This window comes from Palaemon carinicauda, unplaced genomic scaffold (assembly GCF_036898095.1).
Source record: "Palaemon carinicauda isolate YSFRI2023 unplaced genomic scaffold, ASM3689809v2 scaffold1166, whole genome shotgun sequence".
In the NCBI taxonomy this organism is placed as follows: Eukaryota; Metazoa; Arthropoda; class Malacostraca; order Decapoda; family Palaemonidae; genus Palaemon; species Palaemon carinicauda.
This window is the reverse complement of record NW_027168667.1, coordinates 30420-47979: the sequence shown is the minus strand read 5'-3', so window position 1 is coordinate 47979 and position 17560 is coordinate 30420. Positions and strand designations below refer to the sequence as shown.

Sequence of the window (17560 nt, the reverse complement as noted above, 5' to 3'; positions counted from 1 at the left end):
CTAAAATATATTGGAATAAGTCAATCGTATAACTCAATAATTAAATTGAAACTGTACGATAATTTTGTTTGAAAAACGACAATTTTAAGGTAGGTCCAATAGGATTTACGATATATTTCTTAGATATATAAATATAATTATGTGTGTGTGTTTAATTGAACAATTATACTAAAATATATTGGAATTAGTCAATCAACTGCTTAATAATTATATTGAAACTGTACGAAAATGTTGGTCGGTAAACGGATCCAGTACGATTTACGATACATTTCTTAGGTATATAAATATAATTATGTGTGTGTGTTTAATTAAGCAATTATACTAAAATATATTGGAATAAGTCAATCGTGTAACTCAATAATTAAATTGAAACTGTACGACAATTTCGGTTGAAAAACGACAATTTTAAGGTTCATGTACGATAATCCATAGAAATAATCTTGCAACCCTGGGTAGGGGAAGAAAGTTGTCAAAAAATCTTCATATGAGATCTGAGTATTTTTACCGATTGTGCCTCGTCTTTTTACTGAAGCTGAAGTGATGTGCAATTGAAAAATGACTTCTCCGTTCAAAAATGGACGTGCTGGACTGGCCACTTCCCACAGGTAATATAAGATAGTTCTGTCATAAGGTAGGGATGTGTTATATACGGTAGGCCTGAGATACGCTAATGGGTTTTCTTTAGGTATGGTTATTTTATTCATTAATTACTTATTTTTTTATTATTTTTAATATTTTAGGGATGAAATCTAATTATATAATAGTTTTCACAGGTATCACGAGATAGTTCTGTCATAGGGTAGGGATGTGTTATATACGGCTGGCCTGAGATAGGCTAATGTAGATAGGGCTATTTTTCGCATTAATTACTTGTTTTTAACTATTTTTAATATTTAATTTATGAAATATAATTATATAACCATGGGTGGTCTCAATATGCCTATGCTATATAACTGGTTTCAATAAATTGATCATGGTAATATGTTTATTTTCTTGGCAAATACGACAAAATTACCAATACGTGAACTATAAATTAGTGTTTTTCAGTAATTTCACTTTTAATTTTGATGACAAACCACTTTTTTCTATGATTCCCATCTCCTACTCGTATGTTTATCAATCGGTATTATTGTAGTGTATTACAGGGCAATATAACCTAGTTAAAAAAACTACTTTTTCTTATAGAAAAAATGGTTTTACCGAAAAAAATACGCTCTCATCTGAAATGGCGGATAGAAATCGCTCAATAATTTTGTTGGAAAAGTATATCATTCATGTTTGTCATCAGGAAAAATGTGGAAAATACTCAAGGGTTTAAGTATGAGGATGGGGTAAAATTATAGTTATGGATGGAACAACAGTTTGAACAAATAAAAATTATTTTTTCACTGAATTTGAGCTTCATGTCATCAGCAAATAAACCGAAAACTCGTTAAGCCTTCTAAGAAAGGGCGTATTTTCTTAGAAATCTATTGGTTTTTGCTCCGCCGTGCGCTTTTTTCTCCTCCTCGTGTTTTGATAAAGTTTTTATAGTTTTTAAATAGGAAATATTTATTTTAATGTTACTGTTCTTTGAATTATTTTTTTCTTGTTTCCTTTCCTCACTGGGCTATTTTCCCTGTTAGAGCGCCTGGGCTTATAGCATCCTGCTTTTCCAACTAGGGTTGTAGCTTAGCAAGTAATAATAATGATAATAATAGTAGTATTACAGGCAATCCCTTCTTGAACTTACCCTAATCTAACTTAGAGAGGAAGAAGTTACAAAAAATTCAGTGCTGTATTCTAACCTAACCTAGTTGAGTATGCTGAGACTTAACTGACTGGATACTTCTCTAACCTAACCTGACCAGGAACTCCCCCCTACTAAACCTGACCGCCCCACCAAAATCTGACCAGTGACCCCCCCTTACCAAAACCAGGGACTCCCCTCCCCCCCCCCCACCAAACCTGGCCAAGGGTGTTACAAGTCATAGATAACACAAAAATTAACTTGATACTAATTGTTACTCTACCGTATGCCTAGGGCCTGCCCCCATCTCCCACTGAGGATTGCACAGATTAACTCTGGCAACCAATTGACTAACGTGACGTAGTCAAGTTTTTTTTTTTCCAACCATTAAAAATATAAAAATTGCTTCTTAGTGTAAAAGAGGCTTAGGCTAGAAAAAGCTTAAATTCTAGCTGTCGCTGTTTTCATGCTTAGAAATTTTTTTTATTATGCAATAATTTTCTTTTGCAATATATGGAAGATTTTCTGTGTCATGTTGGAGAAAATAAAAACCCGGTTGATAGGTAATTTATTGTGGAAGAAAATGCAAGAAACTTCGGATCGTAACTTTTATAGTTATTTTGATGACCACCTATGCCCGCTTACTTAGTTTTTATTGCCACGTAACTCGGAATTTATTGCACTTGAGCCATTTTTATTGCAATTCTGATTATTCTATGGTAAAATACAGTCTAACCTTTTATGGGAAAGAAACCCAAAATGGTATACTGTAGCTCAAAGATTAACATGGCTGAAGAGGTCAGAGAATGATGTGATACTACACAGGCCCTCTCATACTTGATGCTACCGTGTACAGCATGTATTTTGGTTAAGATAAGCTTTACAGCTAACAGGGTTGGGTAAAGAAATGTGATAAACTGTGTTATTGACAGGATTAACAACTGAAACTCCATCTATTACAGTGTACCAAAACTGCAACTTGAATTACAAAACATAATAAACAGAGGAGCAAGACTGGTAAAAGGTGTCCCACCCTGAGAAAGGATCACTCTTCTACTAATTGATTTACATTGGCTGCCTATTAAAGTGAGAATTGGGTTTAGAATACAATATGTACAGTACCCCATCAAGTTATCAAAACTGAACATCCAAAATATCTAAGAGAATTGCTTCATATTGTGCAGCCAACAGATCGTGTTGACAGGAGAATAGATACAGAGGGTTTCACATGATATATGTCCTCTGTAGGCTCTAGAGCCTTTAAATATGCGGTCCTGGGACACTATAATAAGTTCCCATCAGACATCCGAAAGACTGAAGATATTAGGCTTTCAAGAGGAAACTGAAGACTTTCTTGTTCTCTAAGTGCTTCGGTAGTATGGATTTGACAGTAAACGAGCGTTATGAGATGTGAAATATTAAATGCTTTCGAACGAACATGATAAAATGACTGTGGAGGTCCTGTAGAGAGTAGGGTTCCTCTGCTCTATGGGACCAGAAAAGCAGCCCTTAAAGTAAATTAAACTAATTCTATCTTTACTGCCATCTTAACCACCAGAGTTTAGGGCCAAGAGGGATTTCTGGACAAAAGTCTTGAGGAGGGGCTGTTATAGGTAAAGACATAGCAGGGTGGATCATTTTCCCAGCAAGGGCCCTAAAATATATATTTGTAGAACTTCTGAGGTCTTGGGTTAGGCAAGAATTTGTTCTTTGATGTAAAAGAATCCTACAAGACTTTTTCCGAAGAATGCCAAAGATTCCTTTCTCATATCATCTATTATTGATGCCCTTATGGAGGCCCTGTAGATGGTCATGGATAAGGATCATGGCCCTGGAAGGATTTCTAAGGGTAGCATTGTGGAGGAACAGCACAGTTTATCCCTCCGCCCATGAAGTTGGAAGGAGGTTGTGTGTTTGTTTGTGAACAGCTTCCTGGCCAGAATTTTAATTGTAGAGTAATGAAACTTGCAGGGATTGACTGTTTTGTAAAAAGCTGGAAATTGTTAAAATTTTCAAGGTCACGGTCAAGCTAAATGTCCAATTTTCAATATTAAACTTAGCCGGTGATTATATAAGCTGCAGCTCTGCTGCTCGACAGAAAACTCTACGTTAAAAATCCGCCAGCGATCGCTATGCAGGTAGGGGGTGTACTTCAACAGCGCCATCTGTCGTGCAGGTACTCAGTACTCAATGTAAACACAGAACTCAATTTTCTCGTTGTCGTGCCACCGGCAAGACCTACTAATTCGCTGTTGCTAACTGGATTGGTTTTCACAACTTTTTGGTGAAGTACACGTTTCTAGTTTAGAGCTTTCGCTTTGCAGGCTTTATCTTCAATACATCCTTGCATTCTTTTGTTGATATCGGATTATTTGTTGATGACTTTGGATAGTTTTTGAATTCCCCTTTGACTAATTCAAAATGGCTGACCTTTCTCAAGTCCCTAAATTCAGGAAGTGTAATGCTAGGGACTGTTCAAGGCGTCTTCCGAAGGCCTCTATCGATCCTCACACCGTTTGTTCCAATTGTCGGGATAAAACCTGCCAATTGGAAGATCGATGTGAGGAATGCGTTGGGCTTTCGGAATTCGATTTTATCGAATTCCAGAAATATACACGTAGGCTAGAGAGAGATAGAGTCAGGAGAAGTTCATCTCGCTCCGTTGAATTTTCCTCTCCTCATGCCCCACAACCTATTCCTTCCCCTGTAGTGGTTGCTCCTGATCCCCCTTCTAGCACTCAAGAACCTTCGATGGCAGATATGATGCGTGCCATCCAAGCTCTGGGTGAGAGAGTCGAGTCCTTGGCTAGTGACCGTAACCAGCTCATGGCAGACGTCAAGGAGCTGAAGTGTAAGAGTGCAGTGGGTAGTGATAAAGTGAGTGATAGTGTTGTGGATAGTGTTGCGCTTGAGGGTTCGTCTGTTCGTGCCTGTCGTCCTCCCAGTCCGGGACCTCTTGCAAGCTCCCAAGTCCAGGGGAGAAGCAATGTCGTACGACCAAAGGGTTCGAGAGGCTTTAATCAGCGAACAGACGTTCCCTCCGTGGTTTCGGGCGTATCTACCCAAGATCGCCCCACCCACACAAAGACGAGAGAGCCCATTTATTCCTCGTCTGCGGAAGAGGTTTCTCGTAAGAAACCATGGACCAAGGTCTCGCGGCCTCTTAAGCGCAAGTCGGTCCCTTCCGCGCAAGTCCAACGGCCCAGTTGTAGCCACTGGGTCAGTTCGGACTCGCTGCAGTCTTCCGACGACTGCTCACCTCCTAAGAGAGGCAAAGCGGTACCGCCTCAGGCAGTCACACCGTCTGTTGCCGCACCTGCTCCTGTAGACCCTAAGTGGCCTTTGCTGCAGACCATGCAGTATCAGTTAACGTCATTGATGCAGGACTTTCGTGCGGAGAAGGTTGACGCTGCACCAACCTCTTGCCTACAACCACCCACGGTTGTGCGTCCTGTGGACGCTGAGGCGACCTTCTGCCGCACTCCAGCTGAGAGAGTCCCGCCACCCATGCGTTCCAGTGTACCCTGCCAGCCGCATGTTGACGTTCAGCGACGCACGGAACCTTCCGTTGACGTTCGCGAGGTACAACAACAGTCTAAGTTGTTTTGTTTTGACGCGGTGCGTCAACCTCCGCAACCCAGTGTGGTTACCTCTGCTCGCCCACATCAGACTAGACAGTCTGGAGTAGACGCTATGCGTCCCCGCGCTGCTATGGTTGTTGCCAGTTCACAGACTGGGCAACAGTTCCATGACGTTGCGTCCGGTTCAGTCACGCGTGCACCCGTGCTACCGGACTCAGCTGACCAGCCGATTCCTACTCCTTTGCCGCTACCTCCTCAATTCTCGGATGATGGACTCTCTGATGATGACGACGCGGCACACATTGATGACCCACATTCGGACCTTGACGAACCCAAGACCACGCAACCCTCTTTGGACTTTAGAAAAGTTCTTGCTCTGTTCAAAGAGATGTATCCGGACCAGTTTGTGTCTGCGGCTCCACGCTCTCCTCCGTCAGAGTTTGCTTTAGGTACGCAGTCATCCGCGCCTGCCTTTACGAAACTCGTCCTCGCCCGCTCGTCCAAGAGAGCTTTACGAGTTTTAGGAGATTGGATGCAGTCCAAAAAGAACCTAGGGAAGACAGCCTTTACGTTTCCCCCTGCGAAACTCTCTTCCAGATCGAGCGTCTGGTATGCCACGGGAGAAGTTCTCGGCTTGGGAGTTCCTGCCTCTGCCCAGGGCGACTTCTCAAGTCTGGTAGACTCTCCCCGCAGGCTAGCCATGAGACGCTCTAAGATATGCTGGTCTCCTTCGGACCTAGACCATCTGTTGAAAGGAGTATTTAGAGCCTTCGAGGTCTTTAACTTTTTGGACTGGTGTCTGGGAGCTTTGAGCAGGAAGATCTCCCCGTCTGACAAGGAATCTTCCTTGCTCATAATGTCCTGCATGGACAAGGCCATACGTGACGGATCTAGTGAGCTTGCGGCTTCGTTCGTATCCGGGGTCCTCAAGAAACGGGAGAACCTTTGCTCTTTCCTGTCAGCTGGAGTAACACCGTGTCAAAGATCAGAACTTCTTTTTGCTCCTCTCTCAAAGTGCCTTTTTCCAGAGGACTTGATTAAGGAGATTGCTGCCTCTTTGATTCAGAAGGACACCCATGACCTGGTTGCGTCCTCTGCCCGCAAAGCCACCCCTTTGCCTACCTTGTCAAGACCCAGGATGGACACTCCAGCGTCCAGATTCATTCCGCCCTTTCGTGGCAGAGCCTCCAGCAGAGGAGGTGCTCGTGCCGAAGGGAGACGTGGGAAGAAGAAAGGTACCAAGTCCTTTAAAGGCAGAGTCTGACTGCCACCTTCTTCAGACAGCAGTGGGAGCCAGACTCAAGAACTTCTGGCAGACCTGGGAGAAAAGAGGCGCAGATGCACAATCTGTGAAGTTGCTCAGAGAAGGGTACAAGATCCCGTTTGTACGAAAACCCCCTCTAGCAACGTCTCCCATCGATCTCTCTCCCAGGTACAGAGAGGAAGACAAGAGACGAGCTTTGAAGCAGGAGGTGTCTCTCTTACTAGAAAAGGGAGTGGTAGTCAAAGTCCGGGACCATCAATCCCCGGGCTTCTACAACCGTCTCTTCTTAGTGGTAAAGAAGACAGGAGGGTGGAGGCCGGTGCTAGACGTCAGTGTGCTGAATGTCTTTGTCACAAAGCAGACGTTCGCCATGGAGACCACAAAGTCCGTTCTAGCAGCGGTCAGAAAGGAAGACTGGATGGTCTCTTTAGACCTAAGGGACGCATACTTTCACGTCCCCATCCACCCAGACTCCCAACCTTTTCTGAGATTCGTTTACGAAAAGGTTGTCTACCAATTTCAAGCCCTGTGCTTTGGCCTAAGCACAGCTCCTCTTGTGTTTACGAGGCTGATGAGGAATATAGCCAAATTCCTTCATTTAGCGGACATCAGAGCCTCCCTCTATTTGGACGACTGGCTTCTAAGAGCTTCTTCCAGTCGTCGCTGTCTGGAGAATCTAAAGTGGACTCTAGATCTGATCAAGGAATTGGGTCTCCTGGTCAATATGGAAAAGTCTCAACTGGTCCCATCCCAAACTATCGTGTATTTAGGGATGGAGATTCACAGTCAAGCTTTTCGGGCTTTTCCGTCGGCCCCCAGAACAAGTCAAGCCCAGGTATGCATCCAGAACATGCTGAAGAAGGAACGATGTTCAGTCAGACAGTGGATGAGTCTGATAGGGACACTATCATCCCTGGAACAGTTCGTTTCGTTAGGAAGACTACACCTCCGTCCCCTTCAATTTCACCTAGCTGTTTACTGGAAAAAGGACAAGACGCTAGAAGCGGTCTCGATCCCCATTTCCGAGAAGATGAAGTCGTCCCTGACTTGGTGGAAGGACAGTATCAGCCTCAGAGAGGGTCTGCCCCTGGCTGTTCAGACTCCCAACCACGTTCTCTTCTCGGACGCATCGGACACGGGCTGGGGTGCGACATTAGACGGTCGGGAATGCTCGGGAACTTGGAACTCGAGTCAAAGAACGTTACATATCAACTGCAAGGAGCTACTGGCAGTTCATCTGGCCTTGAAAAGCTTCAAGTCCCTCCTTCAAGGCAAAGTGGTGGAGGTGAACTCGGACAACACCACGGCTTTGGCGTACATCTCCAAGCAAGGAGGGACCCATTCTATGACGTTGTACGAGATCGCAAGGGACCTCCTCACCTGGTCAAAAGATCTGAACCTTTCTCTAGTAACGAGGTTCATCCAAGGCAACTTGAATGTCATGGCAGATTGCCTCAGTCGGAAGGGACAAATCATTCCAACAGAATGGACCCTACACAAGGATGTGTGCAAGAGACTGTGGGCCACATGGGGCCAGCCTGCCATAGATCTCTTCGCAACCTCGATGACCAAGAGGCTCCCAATATATTGCTCACCAATCCCGGACCCAGCAGCAGTTCATATAGATGCCTTTCTACTGGATTGGTCACATCTAGACCTATATGCATTCCCCCCGTTCAAGATTGTCAACAAGGTACTGCAGAAGTTCGCCTCTCACGAAGGGACAAGGTTGACGTTAGTTGCTCCCCTCTGGCCCGCGAGAGAATGGTTCACCGAGGTACTTCAATGGCTAGTGGACGTTCCCAGAACTCTTCCTCTAAGGGTGGACCTTCTACGTCAGCCACACGTAAAGAAGGTACACCAAGGCCTCCACGCTCTTCGTCTGACTGCCTTCAGACTATCGAAAGACTCTCAAGAACTAGAGGCTTTTCGAAGGAGGCAGCCAGGGCGATTGCTAGAGCAAGTTGGACATCCACTCTTAGAGTCTACCAGTCGAAGTGGGAAGTCTTCCGAAACTGGTGCAAGTCAGTATCAGTATCCTCGACCAGTACCTCTGTAACCCAAATAGCTGACTTCCTCTTATACCTGAGGAAAGAAAGATCTCTTTCAGCTCCCACCATCAAGGGTTACAGAAGCATGTTGGCATCAGTCTTCCGTCACAGAGGCTTAGATCTTTCCAACAACAAAGATCTACAGGACCTCCTTAAGTCTTTTGAGACCACAAAGGAGCGTCGTTTGGCTACACCTGGTTGGAATTTAGACGTGGTACTAAGATTCCTTATGTCAGAAAGGTTCGAGCCACTACAATCAGCCTCCTTTAAAGATCTCACTTTAAAGACACTTTTCCTGGTTTGCTTAGCCACAGCTAAAAGAGTCAGTGAGATTCACGCCTTCAGCAGGAACATCGGATTTTCATCTGAAACGGCTACATGTTCTTTACAGCTTGGTTTTCTAGCCAAAAACGAGCTACCTTCTCGTCCTTGGCCGAAATCGTTCGATATTCCAAGCCTTTCTAATATGGTTGGAAATGAACTAGAAAGAGTCTTATGCCCCGTTAGAGCTCTTAAGTTCTATTTAAGACGAACTAAACCTTTACGAGGACAGTCAGAAGCTTTATGGTGTTCTATTAAGAAACCTTCTTTGCCTATGTCAAAGAATGCCTTATCCTATTATATCAGACTGTTAATACGAGAAGCTCATTCCCATCTGAGTGAGGAAGACCAAGCTTTGCTGAAGGTAAGGACACATGAAGTTAGAGCTGTCGCAACTTCAGTGGCCTTTAAACAAAATAGATCTCTGCAGAGTATAATGGACGCAACCTATTGGAGAAGCAAGTCAGTGTTCGCGTCTTTTTATCTTAAAGATGTCCAGTCTCTTTACGAGAACTGCTACACCCTGGGACCATTCGTAGCAGCAAGTGCAGTAGTGGGTGAGGGCTCAACCACTACATTCCCATAATTCCATAACCTTTTTAATCTTTCTCTTGAAATGTTTTTTATTGTTGTTTTTGGGTTGTCTGGAAGGCTAAGAAGCCTTTCGCATCCTGGTTGATTTGGCGGGTGGTCAAATTCTTTTCTTGAGAAGCGCCTAGATTAGAGGTTTTGATGAGGTCCTGTAGTATGGGTTGCAACCCTTGATACTTCAGCTCCTAGGGGTCGCTCAGCATCCTAAGAGGATCGCGAGGCTCCGTAAGGAAGACGTTCTTAAAAAGGCAGAGTAATTGTTCAAGTCGACTTCCTTACCAGGTACTTATTTATTTTATGTTTGTTATTTTGACAACTGCTAAAATGAAATAAAAAATCCTTAGCTCATAATAATGTAAACAATTATTGCTGGTTTCTACCCACCCCCCTGGGTGTGAATCAGCTTATATAATCACCGGCTAAGTTTAATATTGAAAAATGTTATTTTTATAATAAAATAAATTTTTGAATATACTTACCCGGTGATTATATATTAAAGGACCCTCCCTTCCTCCCCAATAGAGACGCAGTGGACCGAGGAGAAAATTGAGTTCTGTGTTTACATTGAGTACTGAGTACCTGCACGACAGATGGCGCTGTTGAAGTACACCCCCTACCTGCATAGCGATCGCTGGCGGATTTTTAACGTAGAGTTTTCTGTCGAGCAGCAAAGCTGCAGCTTATATAATCACCGGGTAAGTATATTCAAAAATTTATTTTATTATAAAAATAACATTTTACGTAATCAGCCATAAGTTTGGACATCGTTATCACAGAGACTCTAAACGTGGTTCATATTTGAGTATGTGAAAATCTCCGCTAATTAATATATGAGCTTAAGGTCAAGGTTGAGTAATAAGCTGCCTCATCTGAGGTCTGCGCTTTACTGAGTGCCCCTCTAGTTTCTCCATGTAATATCTGCGTTGAGTGGTGAAAGAAATACTGGTTTGCTCCCCTCTCAGCAAGGGCAAATATTATACACAATAATTCTACCGATGCATTCCTGCCTTTCACAATTTTTTTTCTGGTCTCTATAGTTACGTTGAAGCACGATTTATTTAATTTGGTTCAAATTGTTCTATTTGGCAGTTAATACTATATTCTGGTGGAACAATTTAGGTATGTGGGATCTACTACAAGAGTCATGGTTTGACAAACACAGCGGTTCCTTTCAGTATTTATTATTCAAAACTCACGGTGCAAGACACAGTTCAGTACTGAATACTGAGAATAGTATATACAGGAAGTAAACAATGATTATGATAGTTAACAGCAATAGCAGTTAAGAACTATTACAGCAATAATTAGCTTAACAGCTATATGAATATTACTTCGGAGAATAACAATAGTTAGACAGTTAAGTATACAAACTATCTCACTCCCCTTCTTATTTATAAGACAATATATGAATAAATCGGGAATATAAACAAAATAAATTTACTAAATAATACAAGAATAAAATAACATAAAATAAATAATTGCTATTTAACAGGTTGCATTTATCAAGACGAGTATTATTGCCATAAGCAATTCTGATCGTCTTCTAACTCATTCTCGCTGTTAGAACATTCATCCCAGAATTCCTCCTCTTCCGATTCATAGGATCTTTTACTGGGATCTACTTGCAAACGACTTGGGGGATGGCGCTCCCGAGTAGACCGACGTATTCCTCCTGAACTACTTCCAATCCCTGACTCTATTCTGATGACTTCTTCATCTGAAAGATCAGCCAATGCGGTTTCCCAAGAATAATTGCTTACAGGGGCCTTCTCCAGTTCGTCAAAATGTCTTATCTTTACTTCGTCTGTTATTGTCTCTGCTTGGGTTAACTTATACGTCCAGCCACCATGAAGTATTTCTATAACTCTATATTTCTTCGAAAGATATGGTGCAAGTTTACCACCTCCACAACGGCGTCTCTCAGCTGTCGATAACTTCAATCGAACCAAATCTCCAACTTTGAAAGCTTTGCCGTAAGACTTCCGCTGGTTATTCCTAATCTGTTGTGCCATTGCAGTCTTGTTCCGTGCGACCTTAATAGTTTTCTCAATTTTATCTACTTTCTCTCTCACAAATCTTTCTGCGATTGCTGCATTACCCAAATAGTCCGGTTGATAATCCTCATCTTTGGAAGTTTCCTTTTTTAGAACCTCCTCTGGACGTCGAGCCGGAGTCCCATAGACGAGCTCATGTGGAGTAAATGTAGTCGTAGTATTTACAGCTTTATTGTGAGAGAACTGTACCCTGGGTATCATTTCAGGCCAAAGATCCATATTATTGTGACACATGCAACGAACGTTGTCTAATAATTGATTTTGACGTTCTACCTGGGCCTGACTTCTTGGATGGTAAGGAGAACCAAAGTCCTGCTTAATACCAAACATGTTACACATTGCCTTGAAGATATCAGCCGTAAAATGTGATCCTCTGTCCGACATTATGACACGGGGCACCCCAAACATGCAAATCCATCTTTCAACTAGAGTATCCACTGCTGTTTTTGCTGAACAATCCTCAAGAGGTACCAAAACAACATAGCGAGTCAAAATATCTTGCATTTGAAGGATATAACGATATGGATGTGAGGATGAAATGGGAAACGGACCCATGAAATCAACTTGCTCCTGTTCATTCATATATTCCGGGAGCTCGCGGTTCTGAAAAGGGGCCTTCCCTGGATGCTTCGATCTTTTGTTACTCCCACATGCTTCACATTTACTGACATGTGCATGGACATCTGCCTTCATGCGAGGCCACCAGAAACTCTTCCGAGCTCTTTCCCATGTTCGATCACGACCCATGTGACCACTCATTGGACTGTCATGAATCATTTGAAGTGCATAGAGTCTCATATCTTTAGGTATTACAGGTAACCACTCTTCTTTCACGCCATAGGGATGTTCTTGTGAGCGTCTTCCTTTATAATTTATATAACACAGAATTCCATTTTTAGTAATACCCAAACGGTTACCATATTTGGCAAGCTCATTCTCCTCTGACACACACCCCGGTGAACTCGTATTTTTCAATATTAAACTTACCCGATAATCATGTAGCTGTCAACTCCGTTGCCCGACAGAATTCTACGGAGGGATACGCCAGCTATCACAATACTAGAAGGGGGTGTACTCACCAGCGCCACCTGTGGCCAGGTACTACAGTACTTCTTGTTGACACCTCCTCAATTTTTCCTCTGTCGTGCTTCCGGCAAGACGTTCTGGGATACGCTTATGATCTTGGAGTATTTTCACGGCTTTTGGTGAAGTATTTCTCTCAGATTTCGGCTGTCGCTTTACTGGAAAACTTCTATATTAGCTTAGATAGCTATTATTTAGTCCTGATTAACGGTTAACGATCTTTTTGCTTGATTTGGAATCCCCACTTGGCTAACTCTTTTGATTCAAGATGTCTGACATTTCACAAGCCCCACCCCATAGACGATGTAGGTCTTGTAATAGGCGTATTCCGAAGGCCTCGGTAGATCCTCACACCGCTTGTTCTGACTGTAGGGAAAGGCCCTGTCAGTTAGAAGATCGATGTGAGGAATGCGCCGGACTTTCGGAACTTGATTTTGTCCGATTTCTTAAGTATTCAACCAAGTTAGAGAGAGAGAGAGTTAGGAGGAGTTCTTCTCGCTCTTCACTTTGTTCCTCACCTCATGATCCCCTACCTTTTCCTCCCCCTGTAGTGGCTACCCCCGAACCTACTATTTGCCCTCAACCTGATATGTCTGTTGTTTTGCGTGCCATTCAGGCTTTAGGTGACAAAGTAGAGTCAGTGGTTAGTGATCATAAGTCTCTTATGGCCGAAGTCAAGGAACTTAAGGTCAAGAGTGCAGTGGGTGGTATTAGTGCCAGTGCTGTGACGAGTGCTAGTGTCAGTGCAGTGCCAAGTGCTAGTGTCAGTGTCAGTGTGGTGCGTGAGGGTACTTCTGTGCGTGCCAGTCGTCCTCCCAGTCCGGGACCTCTTGCAAGCTCCCAAGCCCAGGGGAGAAGCAATGTCGAAGGGCAAAAGGGTTCGGCAGGCCTTGATCGGCGCACAGAAGTATCCTCGGTGGTTGCGGGCGTGTCTTCCAGAGACCGTCACTCCCACCTGCAGACGATTGAGCCCGTCTTTTACTCGTCTGCTGAAGAATTGTCAGGGAAGAAACGTTGGACTCAGGTCTCAAGACCACTCAAGCGCAGAGTCCAGACCTCAAGAGCTCAACCTGGCTGCAGTCATTGGATCAGCTCTGACTCGCCGCAGTCATCAGTTGAATGCACTCCTCCTAAGAGGAGTAAGGTTCTGCCGCAACAGATCTCTGCTGTTAAGGCTTTACCTCAGCAGACCTTAGTGTCTGCCGACCCCAAGTTGACTCTACTGCAGTCCATGCAGTCACAACTTGCGGTCTTGATGCGTGATTGTCAGGCTGAGAAGGTTACACCTCCTCCTGCGATCGCTCCGCCTAACCGCAGCACTGCCTGCCAGGCGTACGATGTTGAGGCTCCTCAGGATACCTTACCACGTTCTGAGTTGACTGTTTCCAGTGGTGTGCAGCTCCCTCCGCCTTCCTTAAGGCAACCTCAGCAATGGGAACAGGAAGCTTATACCTTACTTCCTCCGCTTCCACTTGCAGTTCCACCAGTGAGGCAACACTCTCTTGAGGTACAACAACCTCTCCCATCCATAAGTCAGACTCCTCAGCTCTCGCTGCAGCGACCTCAACCCTCCTCAAGGCAAGCACCTCAACACCTTAGCCTTGCGCCTCAGGAACCTCAACTCGCGAGACAATTACTGCGTTCTGCGCAGCCACTACCTCATCGCTCACAGCTCACACCTCAGGAACCTCAACTCGTTCCTCAGGAACCTGCTACTGCGCATCCACCAACCACACAGCAAGCGCAACTCTTGAGTTCAGACACTCATGCCAGGAGTCAGCCCCCTCCATCCATGTGCCTACCTTCTGCTACTTCTTTGGATCAGCCTTTGCAGCCTGAGCCTCAGGTGTTCCCTCAACAGAGACTTGAGGAGGAAACCACAAGTATTTTTGTTCCAGCCCGTGCTGATTCTGCTGTTCAGCATACCTTACCTATCTCTTCGCTACATTCTGGTGATGAGGTTTCTGATGATGAGGCTGCACACCTGGATCCCTCATCAGACGTGGATGAATCCAAGTCTTCTCCGCCTCCTATTGACTTTCGTAAGGTCTTGGCTCTTTTCAGAGAGGTATACCCAGACCACTTTGTCTCTGCTATCCCCCGCTCTCCGCCACGTATACTAAGCTTGTCTTAGCAAGGTCCTCTAAGAGAGCGTTAAGGATTTTAGGGGAGTGGTTGCAGTCTAAGCAACAACTTGGAAAGACTTCCTTCATGTTTCCTCCGACTAAGCTCACTTCTAAAGCGGGCGTTTGGTATGCCACAGGAGAGGAACCAGGCTTGGGAGTACCTGCCTCTGCCCAGGCTGACTTCTCAAGTTTGGTAGACTCTCCTCGTAGAACAGCAATGAGGCGCTCTAAGGTTTGCTGGACCTTCTCAGACCTTGATCACTTCCTGAAGGGTGTTTTTAGAGCATTTGAGATGTTCAATTTCCTAGACTGGTGCCTGGGGGCCCTTAGCAAGAAGACCTCCCCTGCGGACAAGGACTCTGCCATGCTCTTGATGTCCTGCATGGATAAGGCCATTAGGGACGGATCTGGCGAGCTTGCATCGATGTTTGTGTCAGGGGTTCTTAAGAAAAGGGAGCAGCTTTGTACCTTCCTTTCCTCCAGCATCACACCTTGTCAAAGGTCTCAACTCCTTTTCGCTCCGCTCTCGAAATTCCTTTTTCCCGAAGAGCTTGTTAAGGACTTGTCTGCGGCCCTGATACAAAAGGACACCCATGATCTTGTGGCCTCATCGGCTCGTAAGACTAAGGTTGCTACCTCAGTCCCCAGGACTTATCGCACCCCAGTGGCTGATACTCCTGCTACGAGGTTTATTCCGCCCTTTCGTGGTAGAGCCCCCAGCCGAGGAAGCTCCCGTCCAGACTCTTCCAGGAGCAAGTCTAGGAAAGGTTCCAAGGCTTCTAAAGGAAAAAACTGACTCTCCTCATCTCCAGACAGCAGTAGGAGCCAGACTCAACTTCTTCTGGCAAGCCTGGGAAAAGAGAGGTGCAGACGCCCAGTCTGTCAGTTGGCTGAGGGAGGGTTACAGGATACCATTCTGCTGCAAACCCCCTCTGACCACATCTCCCATCAACCTCTCTCCCAACTACAAAGAAAAGGACAAGAGGCTAGCGTTGCACCAGGAGGTGTCGCTCCTTTTACAGAAGAAGGCAGTGGTTATAGTCCGGGACCATCAATCCCCGGGCTTCTACAACCGTCTCTTTCTGGTGGCCAAGAAGACAGGAGGTTGGAGACCGGTGCTGGACGTCAGCGCGCTCAATGCTTATGTCACCAAGCAGACGTTCACGATGGAGACGACGAAGTCGGTCCTAGCAGCGGTCAGGCAGGAGGACTGGATGGTCTCGTTGGACCTGAAAGATGCTTACTTTCACGTTCCTATTCATCCAGACTCCCAACCTTTCCTGAGATTCGTTTTTGGAAAGGTTGTCTACCAATTCCAAGCCCTGTGTTTTGGCCTAAGCACAGCTCCTATGGTGTTTACGCATCTGATGAGGAATATAGCAAAATTCCTCCACTTATCGGACATCAGAGCCTCCCTTTACTTAGACGACTGGCTGTTGAGAGCCTCCACGAGTCGTCGCTGTCTGGAGAGTCTCAACTGGACTTTGGACTTAATCAAAGAACTGGGTCTGTTAGTCAACCTAGAAAAGTCTCAGCTCATTCCCTCCCAATCCATTGTGTACCTGGGAATGGAGATTCGGAGTCAGGATTTTCGGGCTTTTCCATCGGCCCCAAGGATAAGCCAAGCCCTAGATTGCATCATGAGCATGCTGAAGAGGAGCAGTTGCTCGGTGAGACAGTGGATGAGTCTCACAGGGACCCTTTCATCGCTGGCCCTGTTCGTCGAGCTAGGGAGACTCCACCTCCGCCCTCTTCAATTCCATCTTGCAGCTCATTGGGACAAGGGTTTGACTCTCGAAGCAGTCTCTATCCCAGTCACCAAAGAGATGAAGACCACTCTCTTGTGGTGGAAGACAAAGCTCCTTCTCAGGGAGGGTCTATCGTTGGCTATTCAGACCCCCAATCTTCATCTCTTCTCGGATGCATCGGACTCGGGCTGGGGCGCGACCTTGAACGGACAGGAGTGCTCGGGAACGTGGAACGAGGAACAGGGAACGCTCCACATCAACTGCAAGGAGCTACTAGCAGTTCATTTAGCCCTGTTGAACTTCAAGTCCCTCTTGCTAGGCAAGGTGGTGGAGGTGAACTCCGACAACACCACAGCCTTGGCTTACATCTCCAAGCAAGGAGGGACCCATTCGAGGAGCCTATACGAGATCGCAAGGGACCTCCTCATTTGGTCAAGAAGTCAAAACCTCACTTTAGTCACGAGGTTCATTCAGGGCAACATGAACGTCTCAGCAGATCGCCTAAGCAGAAGGGATCAGGTCATTCCCACGGAATGGACCCTCCACAAGAGCGTGTGCAACAGACTTTGGACCTTGTGGGGTCAGCCTACCATAGATCTGTTTGCCACCTCCATGACCAAGAGACTTCCGTTGTACTGTTCCCCAGTTCCAGACCCAGCAGCAGTTCATGTGGATGCTTTTCTGCTGAACTGGTCCCATCTCGACCTTTACGCATTTACACCGTTCAAGATAATAAACAAAGTCCTTCAGAAGTTCATCTCGCACGAAGGGACACGGCTGACGCTGGTTGCTCCCCTTTGGCCTGCAAGAGAATGGTTCACAGAGGTACTTCAATGGCTGGTCGACGTCCCCAGGACTCTCCCTCTAAGAGTGGACCTTCTACGTCAACCTCACGTAGACAGGTTGCACCCAAACCTCCACGCTCTTCGGCTGACTGCCTTCAGACTGTCGAAAGATTCGCTAGAGCTAGAGGCTTTTCGAAGGAGGCAGCCAGTGCGATTGCCAGAGCAAG

At 45.3% G+C, this 17560-nt stretch overlaps 1 protein-coding gene across 1 annotated transcript in view; it reads left to right on the top strand.

Moving 5' to 3' along the window:
* The first annotated feature begins 445 nt into the window (after nt 1-445).
* Nucleotides 446-17560, top strand: part of LOC137635352 (lysM and putative peptidoglycan-binding domain-containing protein 3) — a 37423-nt gene continuing 20308 nt past the window's right edge. The window contains exon 1 of the mRNA XM_068367816.1: nt 446-605. Coding sequence (XP_068223917.1) covers nt 556-605 — 50 coding nt within the window. The 5' untranslated portion in view covers nt 446-555. The remainder of the gene's footprint in view (nt 606-17560) is intronic.